The sequence below is a fragment of the Tauraco erythrolophus genome, chromosome 6, assembly GCF_009769465.1.
Source record: "Tauraco erythrolophus isolate bTauEry1 chromosome 6, bTauEry1.pri, whole genome shotgun sequence".
Taxonomy (NCBI): domain Eukaryota; kingdom Metazoa; phylum Chordata; class Aves; order Musophagiformes; family Musophagidae; genus Tauraco; species Tauraco erythrolophus.
Window position 1 is genome coordinate 13,552,182 of NC_141470.1, and position 21,470 is coordinate 13,573,651.

At 38.1% G+C, this 21,470-nt stretch overlaps 1 protein-coding gene across 9 annotated transcripts in view; it reads left to right on the forward strand.

Annotated features, from left to right (window-relative positions):
• The window catches only part of SOX6 (SRY-box transcription factor 6), a 381,585-nt gene that overhangs the window by 277,097 nt on the left and 83,018 nt on the right, over positions 1–21,470 (forward strand). For 7 of the 9 annotated variants that reach the window (XM_086614165.1, XM_086614168.1, XM_086614161.1 and 4 more), the window contains 2 exons: positions 4,114–4,237; positions 13,148–13,227. In XM_086614165.1, the coding sequence (XP_086470291.1) occupies positions 4,114–4,237; positions 13,148–13,227 (204 nt within the window). The remainder of the gene's footprint in view (positions 1–4,113; positions 4,238–13,147; positions 13,228–21,470) is intronic. The other 2 variants (XM_009978289.2, XM_086614163.1) reach the window with 1 other exon arrangement.

Genomic DNA, 21,470 nt, shown 5'->3' on the forward strand with positions numbered 1-21,470 from the left:
AGGTTGAATTCTTCTAGGCAATTAGAGCATATTTAGCCAATCTTACTGTTTTATACTAGTGCTGGTTGTAATAAATAAATTAAAAAAAAGCTTTAAGAAAGGCATAAAATGTTATAAAGATTGTGCTTAACCCCTCTCAAAAAGATAGCACTTAATTCCCGCCTTTACTGGAGTAAACCGTGCAACAGAGAGGCAACTTGTCAAGTTTGATCTTGAAAAGTTTGCAAGGAATTCAGCTGCCATTATAGGGTGGGATTTACTTCTGCCCTTGAAGCCTGTGATCCTCGCAGCTAAGCAGAAGTGCGTGAGCTGCCTTTTTGCTTGCACTGCTGCCATCCTTTTCTCTGAATGCCTTTGCTTCTCTAGCTGCAAGATTAGTTGTTGTGGAGGCAGCTTTGGTTTTTAAAGACAGAACCCTTCCTATTCCTCAGTCTCACTAAACGTGCTGTGTTCCTTATCCAAAAAAGGCAGATCATTTTCATTCATTTGTATGGCATATCACTTTGGCTTCCATTTGCCAGGCACAACACTAACCATCAATGACTTTTTAACAAGGAGGATTGTCCAGCCAGCTTCTGAGATTAGCATTCACATGACTGTGGGACAAAGCACTGCAGATTTGCCCAGTTTATCAAACAGGCCACCAGCTTTTATTATTTCAGGGAGAATCAAATTGGAAGTTGCTTCTTGAACTAATCACGGCTGATTTGCTCTAAAGTTGCTTCCTGACTTAGATCTCAGGCAAGGAAATGCTGTAATCAGTTCCCAAGGGCTGTCAGAGTTGTGAGGGGATATTAAAGGAATGGTACACTACGTTTTAAGAGTTCCCTAATCTTGGTGGCTTCTCATGTTTAACACAGCTAAACCTGAGCTTGTTGTATAGAAACAGAGATTATTTTTACGAGGTAGCTTTATATAAGAGATTATTTTACTCGAGGTTGCAGAACTGAATTTTGGAAAGAATATACTCCATTTTCCTCCAGAGTTTGTACGTTTCAGTTAAAGATACAGACTGGCAGAATTGTTCAAAACCAAACATTTACCACCCGTCACAAAATAAATAAATAAATAAATAAATAAAAATCTTCATGAAAGAGAAAATGAGTCCCCCTGAGTGTCACTGTTTGCATATTAGCCCATAGTACGGGCTCTGCCAAGTTACTCTCTGACTGACTGCTGCAGATGCTCTTTCTCAAGTATTCTGAGTGAGATCTTTAGTGCAAGTCTTCGGGGACAAACAATAGCACCTGTTCCTCACAAGATAGCAGCTCAGTCAGTCCATTCATGTATCTTTAATGAAGCTCTGGGGCAGATGGCAAAAAATGGCATCATCAACAACTTAGCACAGAGGAGACAAAGGGGGAAAGCGCCGATCCAACAATACGCTATTTTTACGAATGGGAAGAGACAGACTCGGAGTGTTTCTCAGGCATCTGCTACAGTCTTGGTTTTCAGAAAGACCTGAGGAACATCTCAGCAATTAAAATTTCTGGTCGTGTAGCCGGTATTATGAAGAACACCAATCGACCCCTCCTCCCAATTTCTCATCCCTCAGTAAAATAATAATAATAACAATAACAGTAATAAAATGCACTCAGAAAAAAAGTCTAAAATTAAAATGTCTACTGATTTTTTGGCATACATTTTACATCTTTAATAGTGCAGTGATACTTTTACATTCTCTTCCTTTCAGTGCTTATTTGTGCTTTTCAGTTGACCTGTACTGAAAATTGATACCTATATATACAACAATTCTGTGTGAAACCAATATTTACCTAAGAATAGTATTTAATATGTGCCAGAGGGAAGACCCATGGCAGGGAATGGTTGCCAGTCGGTATGGGCTTTATTTATTACTTTAAATATAAGCCACCTTTAGCCAAAGTTACATTGAGTTATACAGGATGAGGACCTGATCCAGCATTTAGAGTAGTATTTCAAGGAAGAAAAGCAGATAGGCAGAACGTGCTATGGTAATTCTCCACACTTACAGAATTGCTTTTATTTGAGAGTTTAAAAAAAATCTTTTTGGATATGGTGACGTAGATCCAATTCTACAGTATCGCATTGGGAAATAACCATTGTAGGATTTGGTTATTATACATTACAAATGATTTTTATGAAACTATGGTGCAAAGTATTGCTGTGGGTATGTATGCACCATCACTCTAACCATAGCACTCACTTTGATCTCTTTTGTGTCTTGCAAAATTGCATCGGTGTCTTGCACCTTTGCCACCCCGTGGAAATATTTTCTCTGTGTGGTGATTGAAAGGGATATTTCTCAAGACCTTTGGTCCATTTGATTAGACTATAGCTGAGAACTACTGAAGATGATTGTAAATTGTATTGTGTTGAATTCCTTCTAATATGTCCTATAGCTGTTTCTATCAGACAAAGCCTGTGGTTTTCATTTGCTGTCCTCCTGTAGAGCCAGAGTAAAGGAACGCCACACAGCAAAACTTGCACCATTTTATCTGAGGTAAATGCCTATGCTGGGCACATGGGGATCAACTCCAATCTAACCAAGTTTAACTCATATCCTAAAACGCGCAGCCAGGCTTACCTCAGCTAAAATGAGAGAAATAGCTGCTCAAAGCTAGTTTCTTTCACGCCCCAGTGCCATAGCAGTAATTGCACAAAGACCTTTTTATTATAAGTTGATTTTCCTGAGAAATGGATTTAAAAAAATACTGTAAAGTGTTTATTTTTTGCTTGACCTTTATTAACCTACATCTTAGGACTTTCCCAAGAGAAGAGATGTTGGTAAATTAACCCTCATAGACACACAGTAGTATTTCTGCACTGCATCAATGGTTGTGAAAGTAATGGGGATATGACAGGAAAATTTGGCACTATTTAAACAATGTCATAGGTCAACATATGGGATTTGACCAAAAAAGTTTTTTAGGAATTAAATGGGAAAAAAAATTGCTTGAGGTGTACTTTAGCTTTTTAATAGTATTTAATGCCACCGATTTATGGTAGGATGAGGGATTTTTTTTTTTTTCTGCCTAAAAACCCAATTTCTTCCTACGTTTACTGGCTTTGATATATAAACTATTATATGTTTGCTTAGCTACTAATCAGAAAAATCATAGTCAAACCCTTGGGTTCTTCCAGGGTTAAGGAATGAAGGATAAACACTCTTTGTGATCCTAGCCACAGTTTCTGAAACACACGTAGCATAAATTAAGGAACTAGGAAATCAACGTGGATGTAGGAGACATGATTCTATCCTATCTCCTGGTTTCTATATGTTGAATACAAATGCTGGTATACGGGAAAGAATTTTTTTGCTTTTGCATGTTTGTACTTTTTGATACATTTATTAAGGTCAAATTAAATTTGATATAGTAGGTTTTATTCTGAAATGGTCTCTGAATACAGCTCCATAATTACCAAGCTACATGATAGTGCATAAAGCTATAAAACTGCTTAGACAGACAAGCAATTTATATGTTATAGCGAGGTGTGTATGGCAAAGGATGTTAGTTTAATTGGGAGCCAAGATGTTGGAGCCTTAAATCTTAAGAGCTGGGGTGTTGACTAGAAGACTATTTAATACTGTGGTGAGATTTTGAAATAACATACCTGAGTTGTTGGTATATATGTGAACAATACAATGTTGTAAGATCTCAGAAATAAAATTACCCTAAGGATACTAAAATTTGAACATCAAAGTAGCTACTGCAGTGTTAGGTTACTTCTAAAATGCTTGTCACTCTGCTGTCTGTGACCAAAGAGGAGAAAAGTTGTGAAAAATTAATAGAAATACGTACCACTTTTTTTTTTAAAGAACCTATGCTTATATTAGAAAGCTTTTGTACCTTTTTAACTTGTGCCAGGACAGGCAATATTAATTAAAAAAAAAAAAAAAGAGAACTAGGAAGAAGTAGGAAAATGTGCAGTTCACTGAGACTGTTACACCTTTGACACTGAGGGAAAACAATGTTAGTGAGGGCTTTGATGTGATAATGTGAAATTGGCAGGGATTACATTAAGGCGAAGGTTCTGTGGGACTGTGTGAACACAAGAACACTATCAGTACTGGAGAAATACCTGTCAAGACAAATTTGTGCTATTTCTGATCAGAGGCTTTCTTCTGTTTAGCAGGTTCAGGGTCACATGCCTCCGCTCATGATCCCAATTTTTCCACACGACCAGCGGACACTGGCAGCGGCTGCTGCAGCCCAGCAGGGATTCCTCTTCCCCCCAGGAATAACTTACAAGCCAGGTAAGCTGACAGGGATGTGAAGCTGTTTAACATTTCAAGATATTAACTGTAGCTTCTTGTGTGATCTGTCTCATATAGATGATGTTACACAACAGGCGTAGCTAGTTGGAAATAATGTGGAGTTTTGCAACTCCACTTGAAAAAAAACAACTTCTGGTTTGAAGGAGGTGGATGGAATATTTGTTATTGAACATCATGATTTTTTTTACCTTTATTTCCCACAAAATCTTTTGCTCCAAATATATTGGCCCACTTGCCTAGTAATTTGCATCTGGTCTGCCCTGTGTCGTTACACAAAAGCTACGTATTTTTAATTAATTCTGTTATCTTCAGTGTACTTGTCTTGTGTGCCAAAATTCTTACTCTTAATTAGTGATAAAAGTCAGAGGAAGTATAGTTTAATTAGCAGGCTTCAAATGGGCAACTTTTTGTTTGATTTCAATCTGAATAATAAAAGGTTTCAGTAGTTCAATCCCAGTCATCATTCAGACATGTAACAGGTCACATAACCTTGCAGTGAAATATGTTTTGAGATGATTTAGCAAATGTTATGATTTCTTTCTTTTTTCCTCCGAGTTTACAGGACTCCTGGGGAATTCAATTAGGGATATAATGGTTTGAAGCTACTTTCAGAGCCTCCTTGTAAACAGGGCTTTAAATGTTTAAAGACACGTTGCCAAAGGAATTCAATGTAGGAAGATAGTTAAGTAAATAAAAGTCAACCTTATTTTCATTTGTACATTCTTTGTAAGTGACCTCAGTCCAGAAGCAGCAACCTTATTTTGCTCATTAATAGTATTCCCTGTCAAGCTGCCTTTAGCATATTAACCTGATAACTAAAAACTACAAAACATAAATACCAGTTTCTTTTTTTGACATTAAATATGAAATGTACAAAGTAAAGCATTGATCCTGCTCCCACTGATGTCAGTGGTGTTTTTGCTGTTGACTGCAGTGGGAACAGGGTCAAATCCAAAGTAAAGCCTCATAATAGATGATGTAAACAGCATACTAATTAAAAGCCAGGTTGAACCTAAAATCTTTTCTAGCAAGTTTACTCAATATTAGATGAAGTGAGGCCAAGCAGGATTTCAGCAAGCATTTCCGTTTGTCCCATTCCCTTCTGTCTCTTTGGTCAAGAGACATTCTTCTTTAAACACAGAGTCTTTGACAAGTAATTTTCTTATTTTCAGGTTTAGAAATCCCAAAGTTCTTTTCCAGTTTGACAAAATGACGCACTGTATGCAGGAACCAGTTAATGGAGCTCTGAAAGGCAGCTGGCTCTAGATGGCACAGGGCGATGGTTATTCTCACACATCACCACCTCACAACAGTTTGGAGCCAAAGTGAAGAATATTTTGTCTTCAAAGACATAAGAGTTGCCAGTTGTGGAAATTGTCTACGACACCCTGGCTAGTACATGTCTCCTCACAGACAAGAGAAAGCATGTGCTTTAGTTTCCTTGCTTTTCCCATTTTAATCTGAGATGCTTTCTGAATAGTGACTATTGATGATTAAGCTGTGGGAAGCTCCCCTGAAAGGTGATATGTCAAATCATGTTGTGTTGATTTTGGCTCTGTAGGCTACTTGGTACAATAATGATTCAGGAAAAAGAGCACCAGCATGATTTCCTGCACAAGAACATATTTTTGCACTTTTTCAAAAGTGTTCCTACAGTACCCATCCTAACGCTTTATGGAGCTTATACTGCTTTACTTGTGATCCTATTGACCACATAGCAGAAGGTGATACAGCTCTAGGGTATTTTTTTTTTACTTGCTAGAATGTAGAAAAAGGGATCTATAACAAATGATAAGAAGAATGAAATACAGGCAGAAACCAAGGCCTAGCTATCTCATAACAGAGCTAAGCTGTTTGCTAGTATGTTAGTGCTTTATATCCAGCAGATGCTAGTAAAGACCAGAATTCAGAATGATCCGATTATGCCCAGTGGCTTGCAAGAAATGAGAATATTTGGGGTTTTAATATGTTTATTAAATTCTATAGCATGTGTGGCAAAGGTAGCTAGGCAAGTTAGTAGTTTCTGTTGGAGAAATGTCATGAAAACTGGCGTAGCTACACTTGGTATTGATTAATTCCTATTTTTGGCACTCTCGGCACAGTAGTTAAGGAATTAATGAAACTGGAGATTAAGCTACACTCTTTCATAGAGAGAGTTCTTCAAAGTCATTTCTGAGGAATATTTATGAACTTGACTGCTACTACCTGTACACTTCTAGTTTTGTGAGAAATGAAACTTTCACCTCTAGAACTGTCAGTTTAGACTCGCTTATACTTCTGAGGAAAGATGGGAAATAGATTAACCCTTCAGAAACTTAACATTTTCTTTTTGGCTGCCTGTTTACTTTATATTTCATTTTACTTTAGTTTGATGCAGGCAAATCTGAGTTTTGACAGTGCCAGTTTTCCTTGACATTGAGAAAATACAGAGAGAGGGATTTCAACAATAGAAGCTGTGAGAACCGAGTGCTTTTGAACTGACTGTGTCATTTAGAGAATGTCAAATGTTGTGTGCACACAGCCATTTAATTTGCTTTGCCCGCAAAATGAGCTAGATATAAGACAGCTCTGACTTGGAAGTGGCTTATCACTGTTAGCGTGACAGTGCAGCCAAGCTGAGAAGTCCTGCCTTGGTGCACAAGTGGGGATACGATTATGTGCACGTGTTCATGCAGGTACATCTTCATGGGCTAGGTGGCAACCAAATTCATGGCTGCTTAGATTGTTATTCCAAGATGGCAGTTACCAATTATTGTTTCAAATCTGCACTTAAACTCTATGCCTTGAAGTAAGAAAGTGGTATTCTTATACCAAACTACACTAGATCGTGCCTTTAATGGAAGGACCTGCAGAAGAGAGGAGAATTTATTAGGTTCTGAGGCCCTTCCAGCACATGCCTTAGCTGCTCCTGAGCTCAGAGAGTCATTATGAATAGAAAACTTAAGTAATTGCTGATATACTGCTATCATTTGTATCAAAACCTGACAGCACAGAGTTTCCTACCACCTAGTGGGATCTATAACATGAGGTGCTGTAGCTCTCCCCCCACATTTTGGAGCTCTAGGAGGTGAAACAGACCAAAGTTAGCAAGGGCTGATGACAAGTAATAATTACATTAGAAAAAAAATCCCCAAAGTCCCATGCTTCCTTATGTATCTCAAAGTCATGTAATATAATTTTCCGGCATGGTAAGTACTAATTGAGAAATCAGAGCTGCATAGACCACCTAATTAATTTTTTATACATATTTCAGTATTTATTCTGTATACTGGATTAATTAAAACTTTAGGGCGCTGTGCATCTCAAATGACTGTTGTGACTACTGACCTGCAGGCGCTTGACAAGCCTCGTAGAGTACCTGGTTGTGGGGGTTGCCACTTATTCCGGTGGGAAGCTGAGAGTGGCAGCTGTTAGGAAGCTAATACTTGCCCAGAGATGCTACGCAGTTAATATAATTATTTTGCATTCTAAGTACAGCAAGGCAACTGCACTGGCTTTCTGACTGTGACCACTATACTCACTACTTGGAACTGGTGGGTAACATAAGTACCATTATACCTCCTCTCCCATTGCAAATTTCCCTTCACTTAACCAACCACACGCATCCAGGAAAAGTTAGTGGGCTAGAGTATCCTTGAATATGATTAGTGTGTCCCCGTTAGTGCCCTGGGTTAAGAAGAGAAGACAGTGAGTGGGATAAAGAGGAAGACAGTTCCCTCCTCCATCTTTCAGTGCCTAAAGCACTACTTCCTTCAAGTTCCGTGGTTAAGAGGGAATGGGGAAGCAGGATGATGATGGAGTAAAGATATAAAGTAATGTTGGGCAGGAGCCAGACCATTCTTTGAGCAGAGCTCAAAGAGAGATACAGTTTGCTCTGAGCAGAGGTTGGCGGGGCTGCTGTCCATGCTGGCTGCATAATGGCAGTCCATGTGACTTGGAAGGGAATGATCACTTTTACTGGACGGTCTTCTGCAAATATTTTGTGTTGTATCAGTTTTTTACCAGATGTGGAAAGTATCTCTGAAAAAGGTTATTGAAAATAGAGACATTGAGGTATGAAGATTGTAAACCTCTATTTAAAAGGATTTGTAGAGTGATATGCTGCAGTGTATTTTCAAAGCATTTCTTCATATTTCGTGCATAAAGTATGTAAAGACCATGATTAGAATGGCTAAGAAACAACTCCTGTCTGCCTATCTAGGTCATTCTGCTTTATACACAAAAATAATATACAAGAGATTTTGCTTGCTGGCAATACAATGAATTGTGAAAATGGAGACTGTTTTTCTAGGCTCATGGCAAAAATAGTGAGAAATGGAGCCAACGTTTTGACTTGATTCTGTTTCTACTTGCACTGGGGCAAATCATAGAATCATAGAATTTCTAGGTTGGAAAAGACCTTAGAGATCATCCAGTCCAACCGTCCCTAATCCCCCATTAAACCATGTCCCTAAGCAGTACATCCACCCTTTTCTTAAACACATCCAGGGATGGGGACTCAACCACCTCCCTGGGCAGCCTATTCCAGTGGCTGACAACCCTTTCAGAGAAGAAATTCTTTCTAACATCCAACCTGAACCTCTCCTGACTAAGCTTATACCCTTATAATCAATGGTAACTCCTTTGAAATCAATGAAAATAAAATTAGGTAAAGCATGACAACCAAAACTGTCAGGCTTCTTGTCATCCAGCTGGACCTCAGAACATTCCAATACTGTGAGATATTTGTCATTAAGCTAATTAAACTAATTGATTACAGTAGCTAATCCACATAACTAACATAATCTTAGATCTGCTGGATTTCACTGATATCCATCATTGTCGTTTCCATTTGGAACAGGCCTTTCAGAAGTTTTTCTTAAAGCTGTAAGGTGGTTTGAGTTTTACATAGCACAGTACTGTATTTTCAGCAGGCTGCTGTTCCTCTTGGCAGATGAGAAGAGAAAGTGTACATCAAATCAACTGTGTACTGAGTTGTCTATGTGTCTTTGCATGGCAGAGGAGCTGCATGAGTCTTATTCTAATGGAAATTCCCCAGAACTGAGTTAAAGTCTGTCATGTGTTCCCTGTTGGGTTTTATTGGTTGGAACAAGGAATCCGTAACCTCAGGATCTGTTGTAGCAATCCTATGTGCTTCACTCCTAAATGTTGAGGTAAGAGCTGGAAGTGGTAGTAGGCAGCTGAATATTTTCAACTGGGATTTGCACTGAAGTTCTTTACCAGCAGACAGACAATTGTTGGGGCAACCGCTTCTGCCAGGACATGAGGATGGCAATAAGGTAGTGTCGTGACAAGCCCTGCTCAGAACAAAGGCAGAACTGAGGTAGTGTCATCAGACAGAGGAGATGCTCTGTAGTATTGCCTTAGCCAGTTACCTCTATTAACATCTTCCTCAATCCTGATGCCTCTGCACAAACAAAATGCATGGCTTGTGTGGGAATACTGCAGGAGTGGGCATTTGTATCGTTGCTGTAGCCTGACAACAGCCTGAGGAGAGGTACGCTTTCCTCGGTCAGTTCGTTATGCCTAGGAGACTAGGGGCCTGGAATTTGTGATCTCTTACATCTCTTCCAACTCCGTTTCCCATTACTCTGTGAGTACACATGGAGAGTGTGCAAGTGGCAGTTTGAGATCTGTGCGTGAAGAGACAGATTTGACGTTACAATCCCAAAATGGGGAAACCATCATCAAACCGAAAACTTTCTATGTCAGATGAGGAGTGTCAGTTTGTGTCTTACAATTGGGTTTTAGGAAAGATGGGTAAATAAAGCAACACCTTCCCCCTACCCTGAATCTCACAAGAGCCAGACATCCTTCTTTCCTCACAGCTCACAAAGCCTTGATCTGGAAAGTAAGTCCATACATCCTATAAATAAAGTCCACTAAGCTTCCTTGCTTCATCCAACACAAAAAGAAACATTTACATTATTTCTATGTAGAATAGTATGGTACAATTGCTTGCTGCTTTTATTCATTTGGAGATGTTGTTCAACCTGACAAATGAAACAGAAGTCTGGCATACTTTTCCATGGCTTGTAAACACCAATTTATGTATAAACAACAGCAGCCAAATGTAAATAGACAATCAGCGCAGTAAGGAGATTGAAGAGATCAGTTTGCAAAACGTGACGGATTTTCTTCTTCTGGCATTCTTCCCACTCCTGGTTATCAAAGACCAGCACATACCAGTACCTAAAGCAGACCTGTTTGAACATGTTCTGCTGCCTTTTGTACAAATTTAAAAGAATAGATCCTCACGCAAGCATTCCAAATCAAGAAACAAATTTGAAAAAAATTACTGCAATACGTTGACTGATTTCTTGCCAAGGCAGCTACTGAGACGCTTCTCAATTCGTTCTTGCACTGAGAAAATGAGAGGGGGAAATACGTACCTTCTGTAATTAAAAATTAAAACCAGTGCATTCCCTGCATGCTCAGTTTCCTCAAGGGAGAAGAAAGTACCTTGGCTCTGCTTTTACTGTTCGGTGTCAGCAAAGTACTCCAGAGCTGAAAGAGTAATATTTTTGTTCTCAGCACAGTGGTACTGCTAACATACCAGGACTTAGCCTTTATTTAACATATTAAAATGAGGAGGAAAGGGACAGCATTATATTTTAATAACAAGTAAATGGCATAACTATAAAATTATTTTTCCCATACCAAAACAAAGAACTGTAGCCAGCAGGTGAGCAAGAGATCTCTACAGGGTGTGGTAGAGATACTATTAATTTAACTGCGCAGCCAAAAACTCTTGTGTGTGTGTGTGTTTGTGTGTGTGTGTGCATGTGTTTATAAAATATCTGGCTATTTCAAACCATAGGAGCATGACAGCTGTGAAAAAGGAGTGCCACAGGGAATTCTTCTAGAGTTTGATTTTTTTTTTTTAAATATGTTTGACATGGAAAATGTTTTAGTACAAATAAAGCAACTGGTATTGAACTTAAAAAGTGTATGTGGAGGGGGAGGCAGAAAGAAGAGATTGCTGTGTGGAACAGGAATGAATAATTCATGATATTTAAAGAAAGAATGCCTCCGAAATGTTCTGCAAGGCAGTCCATGCTGATAACTCGGATGGTTATTTTCCCCCCCATTTAAAGCATCATTAATTCAACATCTTTGTGATTTTTTTAAAAACCTTGTAAGATATTTCTGAAAGAAACATTATTTAACTTAGATTAGGATCTTATTTATTCAGATAATTTCATATAAATATCACAGAGATGAGCAGAATTATTTAACCATAAAGAGACAGCTTTAGTACTTTAAGAAAAGGATCTAGGTTTTTTTTGTTGCTTTTTTTAAAAGAAAAAAAAACCAACATCATTGCAAACTAAAATCAACCTCATGGAAGGGGGAAAATAAGAGGAGATATTTTGAACATTACGCCATAGGACACCAGTACAATATAGTGGTAGTGAATGCATTGTAGCAGAGCTCCATATGCAATCAGAATCCAATTGTTACTGGACTGTGTACAAGCACATACTGTGCTCAATGGTCTGATGAGGTATTATGGATATGATGCAAAGAGACCTTGTGGATTAGACATGTACAATTTATTAAAAAAGTGAAACAACTGAACGTTTAAACTGAGCTGAATACAATAGCACTTCAGGTGATAAAAAGGGAGAGTTCTTAGTAATCCAGTGACTGCAAAAACTTCAGCTATCGTTATTTATTTGAGGGAGTTAACAAAGAAAAAATCGAACACTTAGAATGTCCTGATTATATTATTTTGGATTTCTATATTTCCCCCCATTGCTACATTCTGCTTTCAGTGTGGAAAAGTTCATGTAAAACAGAAATATTTTTGTAAATCTCAAAAAGATACAGAGGACCAGCCTGTTAAAATGTAGTCTACGTATGGTACCTAACATTGACTTTAAATAAGCAGCTTGAACTAAAGTGATATTCCATTAAATCATACTTATTGTGTAATTTCTACATCACTGTATTAATTTTTATATTATGGATTGCACTGCTTAATTGTTTCAGCCTTGCTTCATTCTTTACATTGACTAAGAGTCTCAGTGGCACTGCGTGATGCATTGTTGCAGTGACTTAGAATTGGGAACGCTCATAGATGCTGTAAAACATAGTGCTGCAAAGCTTATTTTGGATCAATAGTATCTCTTATTTTCTGGAGTATTTGTTGTCCCCTCCATACAGAGGGCACACATTTTCAGTTTCCAGTGAACAAAACACAAAAATTTTAGTGCATGACTCTTCATGTAACTGAACAACTACCTAATCTATCAACTTCAACAGGGTCCCAGATCTGAGAGAAAAATAAAATCATATTTCAAGCTATTTTTAAAAGTGATTTAATTCTGTTTTTTTTCTATGGCTACCTTAAAGGAGTTATCCCAGGACAGGGAACCTCAAAGTAAAACAAGAAACAATCTCAACCTGTATTGAGCCAAGTCAGTAGCTTTCCCAGGAAAGAGCCACTCGATACTGAAAAGAAACCACCCTGCATTAGACAGGACTGAAATTTCTTGGATTGTAACAAATTTCTCTTCTTTTAAGAAACATGTGGCAACGACAATTTTTTTCCTCTGGGAACTGGGGTTTCCTAGGGTACCTTGTCTGTGTGTCTATGGCCTTAAGGCCCATTTTGTGCCCAAGCTTACATGCTTGATTTGCTTTTGAAAATGAAAATCACGAGTATCACGTTTATGTTTTGCCAGTTTGCCTACCAGCTATCTGCTAACAAAAAAGTTCCAAGGGAGCATGGCAAGTCCGTGCCCAGCGAAGCCTTTTGTTTTTGCAGATGTTTGGGCTTAGAGGAGTGCTGTGGAGCACAGGCAATCCTAGGTCCGTGTTTGCACTTGTCTGCTGCTATTCTCTGCTCATTGTCTGAACCTGCACGCATTGTTCTCCCGACAGGTGATAACTACCCTGTGCAGTTCATTCCATCAACAATGGCAGCTGCTGCTGCTTCTGGACTCAGCCCTTTACAGCTCCAGGTATGTGCCAGAACAAAAAAATGTGGGATCAAAGCCAACATTTTAGGGGAAAACTGCTAACCAGCTGTATGCTAAATAATAGTCTGAATGTTAAATAATTTTTGAGCACAGCCCAGGAGGATTAACACCTTATGTACTTACGGTACTGCAAATATAGCAATGTGCGGCCAACCTTGATACTGTGAGTGAAAGATACTGTTCTGTGTGTTTTATATAGGCAGAGTTAATGGTATTTTTTTAATTATATGACCAGTCGATGGGAGATATGTTCAAAGATCTGTTTGTACTTTATTTTCATTTAGTCTTTCCCCTGCAGCTGCAATGCACTACATTTAATCGGAGCAGTGAGTGTATCAAAACGAATGTGTGTTATTGGGTTTTTTGGTTCTTTTTTTTTTTTTTTTTCAGACAGTGGGGTGCTGACGATACAATAAATTGCAAACTCTTTTAGCTTCTGTATTTAGGTAATCTCAACCTTTCCGTGCATTAAGCTGGTCAGATGCCAAGCATGGTCGGGAGCCTTGATTTGGTCATTTATTTATTTTTGGCACATATATAGAATGAAATGTTGTGAAAGAAAGATTTATGCGTCATATTATTAGCTAGCTTTTTGTGGAAAGAAGTTTTTAATTTCACAAGAAAAGACACAACAATGTCATAAATAATGAAGAAACAGTCAAAAGCTTTCAGAGTTAAAATGTGTGGAAAGGAAGTGACAGTGAACATGAGAGCAAAGACCATTAAAGATGCATGTAACTATTTGCAAGTAAACCTTTGAAACTCTTGTTTAAGTTAGGTTAGAGTCGGGTTCAGATGCGAAGTAGGAATAAATTGTGCCTAAAGTAGCAAAGTATTGCCATGTTAATATCCAAATCTCTACTTTGCTTACGCTACTGCAAATATATAATTTTCCAGAGAGACCAAAGCAAAGTAGAAATCCTCTCGATGCTGATATTCTTCTTGCCTTGTTAAGCTAGGATGAGTGAGAAGGGGAACAGAACTCACTGTTCACTGATGGTCCAGAACTGGCGAAAAAGACCCCTTGAGCTTATGTCTGACCTACCCTACAATCAAAACTTGAAAAGAGATCACCCTGAAACTGCAGGGAAAGATCTCCCCAAAATACTTTTAGGTCATGACAGTATTATGTTAAGACTGTACCTTGGACAGGCTTCAAACCAAAGGGGAGCTTTTCAAAAGGAAAAATAGCAGGTATCCTTTGAAAAATCTGTATTTGAATACTTACTGAAGTAAAAGTGTCATTAACTTTAGTTAAGAAAATACTTCAGAAGTCAGCTTTGTGAATAACGAGACCATTTTTCCTACCTTTGAAATACATTGCAACAAACAGTGAGCCCACAGAAGACTGTAAGGCAGGAAAGAACGAAAACTGTTCAACTGCAAAAGAAACCGGACCTAAACCACAAACATTCCCCATCCTTTTCTTTTACAAGATCCATTTGTAGCTTGACCCACAGATCTATTTGCACATCAGTCTTGATCAGAACCTACAGCAATAGTGCAATTTCATTAATTTGCAGAAATGATAGACTGAGCTGTTAAACATGACGACCACGATTAGAGAGAAAACAACCAGCAGAGAAAGTGGTGCTAATAAATTCAGAAACATTTGAGTGCTTGAGGGGCTAGAGTTTCCCTTCAGGTATATTTGTTGTAAAAGAGGTTTTCTGTTTGTTCCTCTGCACTCTATTTTATTTGAATTTCACCTTTATGGGATTTCAAAACTTTTAATGCTTCATGGTCATAAGAGCTTAAGTAATAGAGTACTTAACCCTCAGTTGATACCTGCTCATCTGATTGTCTAATTACCTGAACTAAATTTTATTTACTCCTACTATTAATATTATTTCTGTTTAAATTCCCTAAATGTTCCCTAAATGAACAGTTCTTTGGGTGTGTTTGTTGGAGTGAATTTGTTGTTATACCTGATGCGTCATGAAGACTGTTGGGGGTGTAGCATTTCAGCTCATTTTTCCATCTTTGCTTCCCTTCCCCCTTCTTTCTCTGTTTTGCTTCCTTTCTTCCATGCACCCCACCCTCTTATTTATTTATGTGAACGCTGTGACCATGGTATCTGCGTATTTCCCAAGTGCTTAAAAATACTGATCACAAAAGTAATCTCTGTTCCTTTCAGCCAGTGGGAGAAATAGCTAATTCATTTGCAGGTTTGGTTTTGTTTCTACATGTGAGCGTGTGTGTGATATCTACGTGTGGAGAACTTGGAGAAGGAAAGCTATTTCAATTAAAAAAGCTTTGCGGTAGCTCTAACATTTTAACTTTAACAGGGCATTGTTATTAGTTCCAAAATCATATTCCAAAATCCATATCCAGCTGCAGCGGAAATTCTGTCAGCTTCAAGTTTATAATCTCTCATCTTTTTTCACTTATGTTTTTTTGGGGATCATCATGCTTTAGGTAGGAGCTAGGAGCAATTTTGTGTTCTCATCTTTCTGTGTGTTAGAAGAACTTCCATGTTGTAGCTCTGAATCTAATAGCACAGAAAACAATTTACTTCCAGGTACATCATGTAACGATAACAATTATTCCACAGAGGATATTTCTCCTGTGGGAAATTTGTAATTAATGATTTGCCCATCCTATTCAAGCTATTTAGCACATTGGTATCAAAATGTATTTTCTCTGAATTGTATGTCTGCATTCACCAGTGGACTACGTATCTCCTCGAGTTAATAAACTTCATTGAAATCATATCTAGGAATTTTTCAAGTAACTAATTTCACTCTCATGGGCTTTGCATTAAAAAAAATGTAAATTAAATAGAATAAATCAAGTTCTCCTTCAGCAACACACCTGTTTGACCCATCTACTGTTAAGATTTTGCATCACATTGATCAGCCAGTTGTAAAATACCATTAAAATTCAATTGTAGCTTTGTGTGTCCTGAAAGAAAGTAGTAATTACCATACGTTTATGCCAATCCATGCTCCTGAAGTGTTGGCTTGCTCTGCTTTGCATTGACATCAGATAGCTTCTTTTTGTCTGTATACTGATCTCGTGAGGGTGACATTGATGACATTGTTGACAAAAAGACTTAAAACTATGTGTTCCACACTTCCCATTGGCAGCTCAGCCTCATCTCAACAGTTTCTTCAACAACTTGGTCAAGATTTAAATAATATGTGTGATAGGACCACAAGAGGCCTTGTTAGGACTCTCGGTGTGAGGGAGGGTCTTCCTGATGAGGGAACAGCTCTCTAGGTATGGTCTAAGAAGAAGGACCAAGCTATTTCTGTTCACCCCTCCAGCTTCAAACAACTGTGAGTGAATCCTGTCAAATCAACCTTCTGCTAAATAGTTTACAGATATGTTTCCAAATTCACCTGTAGCAGGTATGCATAGTGGTGTGTAAACCAGTTCTGATGCATGTGTGTAACAAAGCGCGTTGCTTTAATTAATCGGTGTGAGCAGTAAAACTTGTCAATCATTTTCCTTTTACTTCTCTTTTTTATACCCACCTTCTCTGGAGTTTCTCCTCTTTCCCATTTCTCTGAATTTTTTCCCTAGTTGTGAAATGGTTGCACTGATATTGACTGGTTCTAGGTATGTGTGCCCAGTAATCTTTCTAAATGAGTGAACTTCATAATGAAATGGGTTTTGTCAGCTCTCGTGGCACTGGTAGCAGTAACCTAGTTGTGGCAGAGGTGGCACCTATATGTCCTTACTTTCAAGCAAGGAATGTTACTATATGCTCTTTATTGTTTAAAAAAATCTGCTTTCCTTAGATATTTCTACAAAGTAGTCTATGTGGTAAATAAGGAAATGTTGCAACTCTCTCAACCACGACTGATAAACTGTTGATAGAAATGGAAGCATTACAATGATGCTAGCTGGAGTTATTCCTAAACAAAGCGAGCTCTAGGAAAAGAAGCAAAACAAAAAAGCTTTCGTTCATAACTCTTTCCCCAAACTATTTGTGCAATTTGTCCTTCAAAATTTATTGCTTATAACGCTAATGAACCTTGGCAAGTCTTAACAGTAGTTGCAGCTGTGTTCTTGAAGCCTCAAGTTTTTATAATCCATTAAAAAAAATTTAAATTTTAACTAAACACATATTTATCTATTTCTTTTCTCCCCTCCCATCTCATCTGACTCCTTCATACTCTCTTCTAATTGCAGATAAAGTAAATGACCTTTCTTTATATTTTTGGGTGCAGATCCAGTGCGCTGCTGAAGCATTGCATAGCCTGCCTCAGGGGCACAATATTAGTAGAGGGAAGGCCAAAGAATGCTATTTTTAGTTGAACAGTTCAGCAGATGGAGGCATGAATACTCATATATCTGAAGGTTGAGGGGTTTGAACCATTAATTTTGATAATGTATTTAACCCTGGGAACAATCAGAAACTGTAACTCTAAGGTTACAATGCTTTTGACCTTTAGAGAACAGAGGGCACTCGGTACAGTAAACAATATATTACATTTCTACTTATTCCAATTCTCTCACACATATAAATTTCAGGACATAGTTGACATTTGCTTTCCTCAGCTATTTTAGGGCTGGTCCTTAAAGTAAGTCAAGAAGAATGTGCAGGAAAGAGGCCAATGTAATGCGACAGTCATGTAAATATGGCCTTTAAATAGCTAAGATGTTAAATGTGGCCTTTTATGAAGAAATATTATTCTCTGGAACTAGAATCGTGGTGACTTATGATTTCAATGAAAAAGTTGTTTTAGTGGACGGCTGCTCTTATGAAGTTTCCTCTATATGTTATAACCTTAAAGCAATTTTTTAGTGGGACTAATGTGATCTGATAGTGATAGCTCACACTGGAGGTGATTTGGTCCCACTCTGGTACCACATCATGCAAAGTGATGTACCTGCCTTATGTCTTATTAAATGATGCATGCTCGTCTTCAACAAATACAGCAGTTAAATATCACGCGGCTTAAGTATTTCTAATTAAAATATCTCCATGTGTCAGCATACTGGTAATGTATTATTTTAATCCATTTATTTTGTTTATGAAACAGTGACATATGTTTAGATTGTGAAATATATGAGCCTTAAAAATCACTTTATTGAAGAAAATTAATTTCTACAATGCTGTCTCAGTAATGTGTTCACTCACCCAGTCAGTCACTGGCAGAGCTGCCAGTCTTAATGTTGGTTAGACACAGTTTAACAGTTTTATCTGACATAACACTCTCGGATGTAGCCAATAATAATTTTTTCAAATGTGAAAACCACGGGTTTTCCTTTTTTTTTCTTTTTTTAACACAATGAAGAATGGGGATTGGGTAAACGTGAAAGAGATTTGGTGAAACCAATCAAAATTAAAACCAGCTAGTTACCTTTTCAAAGTTAGATGCTGTAATTTGTTTGTCAGCGGTAGATGTTTGGGTCAGCACTGTGAGTGAGTGACTGTCAGCGGGAATTCCTACAAGACAAGTAATTTCCCTCAATGTATTACTGACAGATTGCTCACTTCTTCGAATCACTAGAGAAAACAAACTTAATATTGTTACAGACAGAGTTTCTGTCTTCATTAGCCTTATAGAATGATTTTATCTAGCATTCAAAGACTACTGAGCTCTAGGTGCGCATATTTTAACAGAATGTTCCTTATTATGATACAGTGAATAGTGGCCTAAATTAAGGGCATGGTGTGTGCAAATTTCAGTATATGGAAGTAGTAAATTAAATGTTTTGGTCCTTTTCTTATGTAGAAATTTAGATTGTAGCAGAGGAAGGAAAGAGGTTGAAAGAAGATTTTATTAGGGCTCTGAGATACGAAGCAAGCCCTTTAATGAAAATAAAATTAAAAATATGCCAACCTTGCAATACTTAGGAAAATTTAATTAAAATCAATGAAATAGTTTTACTTGTGGCTTTCCCTACTTGAATGTTTATGTCTCTTTATGTAATATCTGTGTTATCAAGTTGAATTATATCAGTGGCAGTATCAGTGAAAATGATGCCATTGAGTCAATATTTTACCATATGACTTCCTTTCTTTGCAGAATTCCTTAATACACCATCTTCTCCTACTCCCTCTCAACTTCAGCCCTGAGTTATCTGGCAAAGTGATTTTCATCGGGAAAAGACAGCCCATCAAAATTGAGACTTTTTGCATAAAAATATCAATTCTGATTAAATTTTGGCCAGGAGGATTTTCCTAGCTCCCCCACTAATGATATCCCTGGTCAAAATGAGAAGGCATGTCCCTGTTCTTTTCAAGTTATTGTAAATGGGCAGACAAACAAACAAAATCATTAGCTAGAGTAATCAGCCTGGTACAGCAGAATTGAGAACTTTTTCTCACTCATTTAATGCCCTGCATCTCCAATGACTGCCTTAAACAGCATGTCTTTGTTACTCTCATTCTTACTTAATGGAGCAGTGTCACCATATTTAATAAAAAGTTCATAGGAATTTTTAAGAAACAGACTATTTCTATAATCTGTAGCAGTTCTAGTACTTGTCTTGGATGTGGCAAGCCTAAGTCCAGTCCTGGGCTTGTGTTTCCCCTGTTGCAAGAAGCACACTAGCCACTGGACTGTCACACAGACTGGAATAGCACTCTGTTTCTGTTTCCTTCGGATGACCAGCCCCTCCTTCACTTTGGGAAGTGCTCCCATCCTGCTCCTGCTCTCCTCTCCCAAGAGGGAAGACTTTTCAATCTGGCAGCTACGGATGGCATGATTCCCATCTTTTGCACCTTTAGATCTTACCAGGCAGGACAGCTGCCTTCCAGGCCCATATGCTCTGTTCCAGGGAGAATTTACCATTGAGATCATAAATGGCACAGACATAAACTCTCTTATCAGGAAACTTGTATGTTTAAAGGGATGTCATCCTTATAGCCTGGACTGCAGGAGGTTTCCTGTGCCTCTTCAGTCTGTATCAAGGCAGAAGCTTGAGCCCAAGTGACTGGAGAAGGCTGAGCCCCCAGCATCAACAACACATTCTTGCTGCCTTAAGCACTGGCTGCCCCTCACTGAAAGCCCAGGCTCTATTTTAAAATAATTGTGCTTTGCAAAGCTCCCTCCCTGGGGTATGTATTCACTCGGAAGCCAGTAAGAAGCAAATAAGTTCCTGCTGCATTTACTGACAGAGCACCAGAGGCACCAGTACTACAGCGTGCCATCAGGGGACGAGCGCGTTTTTTAAAGCTCTTTTAAAACTATGGCATCCCTTTGGGGAATAGGCTGACTGTGAGGCATACTCTGAGCTGGCAGTTGGATTCCTTCAAGCTTTCTAGAAATGTATATGGTTTATGCCTTACAGGAATTAACTGCAAGTGAGTATGTTTCTGGAATTTTATTATACTTCTGATAACCATAGAGCAAGCTGCTTAATTTGGCTACATATTACAAACATGAAGGATTTTTTTCCTGTGAAGGTGTTAACATATTTGGATGTTTAGGAACTTAGCAGCAATCAGATTGCAGACAAAAATGGCTTTCAGATCTTACATATAATATCTAAGTCAGATCTTATATATAAAGGAAAAGAATACACTTCTGTATCATCATTCCTTCCTAACTAATTGCAACTGAAAAAGAAAACTTAATAACTCAACTTTCATCTGAAGTAAAAGTTCTAAGAATAAGGATGGTTAGATGAGAGCTTCTTGGTGTAGACATACACATGCATGTGTGCTCAAAGAAGGCAGAAGAATTCTTTTAAAGATGCATGGACTGGAAAGATATCATCACCTGCCTTATTTCGGAGGGTCTTTGATTATAAGAGAGTATTCCCACCCACTGACCCAATTCAGAAAGAAAGGGAAAATCAGAGAATATGAGATAGAACTAATCAAATCAGTGTGTAGATATTGCTATCACTGAGTAGTCTTTTTAGATGATGAAATAGGAATGGTATTGCCTCCAACACTCTGTTGTCTAAGATGTGTGTATTTGGTTGGTGATGTTTTTGGAATCCATATGACTGAGAAGCTAGATAAGTGTCCTAACTTATAGAAAGTATTGGAATTATCTGTCTATTAAGACTCAGCATGAAGGCTGCAGGTGGCTGTGGGACACAACAGAAGGCTTTCGTATCAGTCCTGAAAAAAAGGGACTGGAGGGAGGAACATCTTAAGGAATACAGGAAGAAAAACACATCATGCTTAGATTTTAGTATTAAGGGATTATTCAAGACTTAAAGGAATCATTCACAAAATCTAGTGAAGTCAACACAATAGAGGACATATTTTGGTGTTGTGCATGAATTACAGCAAATAGTTAAGCATGAAAACA